At 46.5% G+C, this 6959-nt stretch overlaps 1 protein-coding gene across 2 annotated transcripts in view; it reads right to left on the bottom strand.

Annotated features, from left to right (window-relative positions):
• Positions 1–177: 177 nt before the first annotated feature.
• The window catches only part of lama1 (laminin, alpha 1), a 28841-nt gene continuing 22059 nt past the window's right edge, over positions 178–6959 (bottom strand). For both annotated transcript variants that reach the window (XM_037079044.1, XM_037079045.1), the window contains exons 46-64: positions 6551–6694; positions 6272–6405; positions 5273–5420; positions 5001–5125; positions 4558–4708; positions 4297–4441; positions 4074–4215; positions 3874–3988; positions 3611–3763; positions 3376–3527; positions 3092–3286; positions 2829–3012; positions 2324–2430; positions 1949–2138; positions 1502–1651; positions 1106–1259; positions 882–1015; positions 597–810; positions 178–473 (exon numbers count right to left, since the gene is read on the bottom strand). In XM_037079044.1, the coding sequence (XP_036934939.1) occupies positions 319–473; positions 597–810; positions 882–1015; positions 1106–1259; positions 1502–1651; positions 1949–2138; positions 2324–2430; positions 2829–3012; positions 3092–3286; positions 3376–3527; positions 3611–3763; positions 3874–3988; positions 4074–4215; positions 4297–4441; positions 4558–4708; positions 5001–5125; positions 5273–5420; positions 6272–6405; positions 6551–6694 (2892 nt within the window). In that variant the 3' untranslated portion in view covers positions 178–318. The remainder of the gene's footprint in view (positions 474–596; positions 811–881; positions 1016–1105; positions 1260–1501; positions 1652–1948; positions 2139–2323; positions 2431–2828; positions 3013–3091; positions 3287–3375; positions 3528–3610; positions 3764–3873; positions 3989–4073; positions 4216–4296; positions 4442–4557; positions 4709–5000; positions 5126–5272; positions 5421–6271; positions 6406–6550; positions 6695–6959) is intronic.

Raw genomic sequence — 6959 nt, 5'->3', positions numbered from 1 at the left:
GTGATTTCATCTCTAAACACACAGACAGGAAGACAAACGGGTGTACAGACAGACAGAGAAGCAGACAGGCCTTCAATGCTGCTGATGTTTAAAGTTTGGTCAGACAGCAGTTTCTCTGATTGTTCATGTTTCATGAATCTGATGAATATAGTTTCAGTAAATCAAATCAATCGGTTCTCAGATCTAATCATCTTTATTGATTAAAGTAGAAACTGATCAAAGTTTAGATTCTACATCTAATCAGCTGCTTCTAAAAACTCTAGACATTAACCAGTCTCTGTCCGATCTGTGGACCAATCAGAGAAGGTCTGGGTGTTGCTAAGCAACAGGACATGAGTTAGGAGTGACGCCCAACAGGAAGTGGGCGGAGCTAAATTCCAGAGCATCACTCAGGTGAGATTTAATGAGCTGCAGCTTCCTCAGACAACCTCTGAACCGGGAGCTGATCGACAGGCAGTTCTGCTTCACGCCAGCTGGAACAGAGAGACAGACAGGTAAAGAGAGACAGGTAGACAGAGACACAAACCGGTCAGTCTCAGTAACACAGCAAGATGTTTATATTTCAGTCTGAATGAAGCGTTGGTGCTTTTGCTCACCTGGATATCCTCCCAGGTAAACAGGGTTGTTTGTCTCAGCAGAGGTGGATTGTGGGTAAGGGTTGGGGGTAGTGTAACTCCGCCCATCTACACTCAGACTCAAGGCATGTTTGGTCTTTCTGGCCAGCAGGCGGTGCCAATGTCCATCACACAACAACTGACCCATCGAACGCACCGACACTCGCCCCGCCCCATTATTCACATTAAACACCACCTGAGGAGAAACACAGGTATTTAACATATATAATCATACATGCACACACACTCTGGTAACTCTCTGCTCACCTGTCCGTTGATCATCTCCAGTCCGATGGCATCGACCTTCGCACTGCTGATTCCCAGAAAAACCCCTTCTGATTGGCTCGAACGAAACTCCAGAGACACTGACACATCAGAGCCGACCTTATAACCATCACGCACTGAACACACACACACACACACACACACACACACAGTTTAATTCAGAGTTTAAAAAATAAATTTATTTCCTGTCTTGATGTTTGACTTACGCAGGACGGCGTATCCACTGCCGTTAAAGTAACTTCCTGTCTGGTCATTGGTGAAACAGGAAGTGACATCATGCTGTGAGGCCGGCTTGGAGAGATCTAACATGGCTCCATTCAGACTGACAGAACGAACACAGCCTGGAAAACTGCTGCTCACCTGAGAGATGGATAGAAGAGTCATACAGATGCACCTGGCTCATCTAGTGAGATCATGTGACTCGTGTGACTGTCTTATAACTCAGGTGACTCATACTTTACACTCAGGTGAGGTGATGGTTTACATTAATATCCACTGTACATGAAGTCAAAGCTTCACATGTAGAGCGGGTTCACCTGTGCCTACATAACTCCTGTGGAAATGTGTGTAATGTCACAGGTGTATAAAGAGTAAAGTCATACATTGATCCTGCGGGTGGTGAGCGTATGCGGCAGTCCTCCCAGGTAAAGTCTCTCATCCACATCCAGCTGGTTTCCTTTAACTGACACAGAGTCCGGACTCGACCCGTCGACCTTCACCGATAGTGACCGCCGGCTGACCTCAGCGCTCACCTGAGGGGCGGTTCAGATATCATTCTATCATTCAATAATCAATATCAGTTAATATGATTCTGTTTGAGAGAACACCTGACACTGTGACATCATCACATACAGAGGATGATGTCTGGGTGACTGTATATCTGTGGCGCCATTTTTAATCAAACTTTATTCATCAAACTTTCATTATTGAGTTCATTTGCCGAACAAGTGAATCAGCTAGGTGTGAGTTACATCATCACACCTGTTTAAGCTGTGAGGCCCTGTGTGTGTGTGTGTGTGTGTGTTTTATGTGGGTGTATGAAAACTCACAGTGTGCCACTCTCCGTCATTAATGGCGACAGACGAGGTGATGGAAGCGGGGCCCTTCCCCAAGTCAGCTGACATCATCAGTCTGCCACCCGTCAGTCGGAGGACGATGAAGTCCATCTGTTTGGAGTCGGTGAGGAGGAGGATGAGCCCGCCCTGAGCTCGGCTTCGAACCGACAACCTCAACGACACACTGAGTGCAACACAAGACAGAGTTCAGATGAAATGTTATGGGACATCCTCGGAGGACGTACGTGTCTGTGTGACCACAAAGCTACAACATGAGCTCATTAAAAACACGTGCATACACCCAAACTGAAACCCTAACCATATGCCCCACCCATATCTGACTGAAGCCCCGTCATCATGGAGACTGACCTCCTCCGGACAGTGTTGGGGTTGATCATGAAGGTCATGTGACTGTGTTTGGATGACCCAAACTGAGCCGTTGAAGGCAGGAAGGTCGGCTCCATCTCCGACTCACACTGCAACACACAGATCAATTATCAGTACCACTGGAGAATGACCACTAACACTGACTGATCATCAGAAATGAGCAGTAATGTATGTCAATTTGAGTGTTTTGTAATTTGTAACTTGTACAAGAAGTTCACAGAAGAGACAACTCTCTTAATTTTATGGTTGGGGGTGGGGTTTATTGTGTAAGACCCTGACTGATCAGTTTAAATCGAAGAAGTGTGAAATGATCAGATCTCTGCAGGAGGGTTTTTGATACATTACATTACAGTATTTGTAATTTGTAACTAAATACTTTCTGATGTATTTGTTCTGATCTCAACCAATAAAAATAAACATGTTCTCTTATATCATCAGTATTCAAAAATCAATAAGTCCACTTATCAATGCACAACATATCGATTACCATCAGTGCTCCAGGTGTCAGGGCACTCAGGTGTGTGGGCTGTGCTACAGGCAGGTGGGCAGGGTCATGGGTTGGTTCTACATCCTGATCATCAGGGAGCACTGCCCCCATTACTCTCTTCTCCAATAGGCAGCTGTCAAGATCCGCCCCCTCATATCTCACAGCTCCTGATAGGTCAATGAGCCTGGAGGAAGGAGTAAACCAACAGTTAACCAATCATCAGCGTGTGTCTGTGTGTTTGTATGTTTGAGGGCAGAACTTACGCTCTTCCCACCACCAGGTGCTGAATGCAGCCTCTGAACCACCGGGACATTTCCTGTAATCTGATTGGCAGACGAGACTCCTCCCCTGATGGCAGCCCACCAATGAAGAAAGACGCTGGAGACAAACGAGAAAATCCACCCGGCAACAGAGAGACGGACTTCAGGTGTTCTTCATCCACCTGCACGGACAGAGACCTGAGAGACCAATAGGTGAGACATCAGTTCATACTGATCAGTCAAGTGATACAGGTGAGACAGTTGTCTGTTACCATGGTTACACCTACTTCCTGTTGATGGTGATGATCACAGAGTGAGTTTTTCCATCACTGAAGGATGCTCTGTCAGGTTTTACCACCATCACTCTCCGGGAGGCCCCACCCATCTCACCAAGCTCTGCCTCCACCCAACCTGAGACCAGGTGGACAGATAGGAAGTGCTGCAGACACATGAGAAGAAAGAAAGTTAAGTAATGCATCAGTAACACCTATTGCACGGGTGTCACCTGTCTGTCTGTCTCACCTGTCTCTGTGTGAGGTCATCACTGAGAGCAGCCAACAGGACTCCTGATTGGTTATTGGTGGTGAAGGAGAAGAGAAGCTCCACCTCCTGACCAAGTGATCGAGGGGCGATCTGAACGAAGCCTCCGGCCAACAGCGACACGCTCCGCACCGCCTGAGACGATCAATGAACATGTTTCATCACTGTGTACTGAGTACACAGCCCTTCCTGTACTGTGTATATGTACTGTGTAGTATAAATACACTGTGTATTTGGTGTAGTACCTCCAGTATGCAGCCCTTCCGGACTCCGAATGCGTCTCTCAGAAGGTCGAAGTTGGACCGAGCAATCTCCACATTCTTTATACAGCCCACATATGACCTGGAGACCACCTGCCGCCTGGACACCACAGAGACAGGTACAGTCACACAGGTGTAGATATCACCTGTGAAAGACCATCTTCTCACTGACATCACAGACTCACCTGATTGGCCTGGAAGCAGGTAGTCCTCCAATGTAGATGGGGTCAAGGTCGGAGCGGTTCAAGTCGGAGGCCGTTCCGGGAGACTCTGCCTCCAACACCTCCTTCTCTGATGACTGGTCAGCTGCCATGATGGACATGTAACCTGCACACACAGCAGCATTTCAGGTAAAGTTGCTGTAGGAACAGTAAACACACCAGCTGAAAACTGTAGCAGTATTAGTACCTTTGCGTTTGCTCCTCTGCAGCGTGATCTTGTACCACACTCCGGTGTTGTACTTCTTGTTGGATGTCAGGATCAGAGCACCTGAGCCGAGGTCAAAGGTCAGACGAACACGCCCGTCCACCAACTCCATCGACAGGAAGTCCCTCTGAAGAGACAGGAAGTGAGATCATGTGTGATCCACAATAAGGGTGTGTGTGTGTGTGTGTGTGTGTGTGTGTGTGTGTGTGTGTGTGTGTGTGTGTGTGTGTGTTTGTGTCGTACAGTGTTGTTGGAAGCCAGATACAGCAGTAACCCGCCTGGCGACAGAGTTTTAAACAGCAGGACAATGGAGGTCGAGGTCGCTCGCAGAGACTTCTGAACCAACGAGAATCCAGACCCATCAAAGTGGAAGGAGGTCTCCTCCGCCTGGGGACTGAGAGACAGACAGGTGGAGAAGACAGTCAGACAACTGGAGATGGAGATATACAGGTAGAGATGGAAACAGACATGTGGAGACAGTCTAGTGTCTTCACAGGTCACTGGTTCGATTCCACTGGTCTGAAGTGTCCTTGAGCAAGATACTGAACCCCAAACTGTTCCTGATGAGCTGGTCGGCACCTCGCATGGCAGCCGTGTGAATGTATGAATGATTTACTGTAAGTCACTTTGGACAGGAGCGTCTGATAAATGTAAATGTGTTGTCTGTCATACACCTGTGTTCGTACCTGCTGAAGCAGCCTCCACACTCTCCCTCTCTGCTATCGTAGTTCCACAGTCCGATGTTTCTCTCGTTGAGCGATGCCTCACCCAGACAGCCCTGGAAGGTGGAGGACCGCAGCGATGTGTGGCTCTGACATCACACACACACACACACACACACACACACACACACACACACACACACACAGTTATCACCTGTTGACCGTCAGACCAGTCCACACACCTGTCCATCTGATGTGTGTGTGTGTGTGTGTGTGTGTGTGTGTGTGTGTGTTACCTGAACTCCCAGTCCTCCGATGTAGATCACTGAGTTTCTGTCGATGTCTAAAACTCTGGACTGTCCTGGTGATGTTGCTGTCACCGCTGGCAATGGAGCCATCTCTGACTCCAGCTGGTGGACCGACAGAGACCCATGGGCCCCGAACCTGCCGACATCATCACATGCATCACGTGTGTGTGTGTGTCATCCGCCCTGATTGGTGACTTATGGCCAAGTTTATCCTTCCGTCTTTTAAGGAAGTGTTTCCCAACCCAAGAATCTATGGCAAGCCGTTTTAACATTTAATAGCTAGAGCTATAGCTAGATATGTATTGCAGATATCTGTAATTCAATTCTTCCTAGTCAAAAAGAACATTTCAGATGTCCACAATGACATTCTTCCTAGGAAAAATGACATCACTTTTGCCATTCATGTGTATTGGGCTTTCAATTTCAGATATCCACAATTACATTCTGGATATCTAGAATGAACATTCTGGATATCTGCAACTGAATTCTTACGAGGAAAAACTCCCATTACAGATATCTTCAATCCAATTGCTACTAGTCATAATTTTCATTTAAGATATCCAAAATGAAAAACTATTCCAGATATCCAGAATGTAATTTTGAATATCCAAAAATACATTGTGACTAGTAAAAATGTCATTATGGATTTACATTCTGGATATCTGGAATAGTTAGGGTTAGGGTTAGGGTTAAAACGTTAAAACGGCTTGCCATAGAGGATCGGGGCCCCACAGAGGTTCTCAGGTGATTACATGAGCAGGAAATAAAAGGTACTTTGATCTGATTGGTCAAATTTCAACTCATTAAGATAGATCATAGATCCTGAGTCACGGGTACGTGTGATCAAGCTTGTGATGATGAAAACTAAAATCCCTGATGATGTCATCACAAATATAAATAAATGAAAGAACTTCAATATAAACCAGACAGACCCTGTGAACACCTGTTTGATGATGTCATAATCATGTTGTTGAGGTGTGTGTTTACCGCGTAGCGTTGATTCTGGTCCATCTGTTGTTGGTGATGTCCAGTCCGGGAAAGTCCAGTCTGGTTCTGCCTGAGCCCACATCCCACAGCAGAGACACCTTCCCATCATACATCTCTACAGCCAGGAAGTCCACCTGAACACAACAAGAGTTACAGGACAGAGATCAGAAAACACCACACATGCCTTCCCATCATGCACCTGTACAGCCGGGAAGTTCACCTACAACAGTACTGTGTGTAGTACTGTTTTCATTGTGTCTAGTACTGTGTGTTTGTTACCGTGGTGTTGCTGCCCAGGTAGAACAGCAGGTTGTCTCGACTCGTTGTCTTCAGGATGAGACTCAGGCTGTTGAAGTTACTTGACTCAGTCTGCGGTCTGTAGGATCGAACACAGTCTCTGTCCGCCTGCACCGCCACCTTAATCTGACGACATAATCATCATCATCATCATCATCATCATCATCATCATCATCAGTAGCTGTTGTGTTCCACCAGTGAGCAAACACAACAAGTAAACGCCTCCTTGGATTTTCAACATTTTTCATTCTGCTGTATTTTATCAGATCACTGTAAAACTGTTGTTGCTAATGTGATGCTAACATGCTCACATTACTTTGATAGATGCTAACATGCTAACATGGATGTGACAGATCCTGAGGACGTCAGCTCCAGTTGTGTATTTCTGTGT

Source organism: Acanthopagrus latus, chromosome 19, assembly GCF_904848185.1.
Source record: "Acanthopagrus latus isolate v.2019 chromosome 19, fAcaLat1.1, whole genome shotgun sequence".
In the NCBI taxonomy this organism is placed as follows: domain Eukaryota; kingdom Metazoa; phylum Chordata; class Actinopteri; order Spariformes; family Sparidae; genus Acanthopagrus; species Acanthopagrus latus.
The sequence above is the reverse complement of the archived record's forward strand: the minus strand, read 5'-3'. Positions and strand labels throughout refer to the sequence as shown.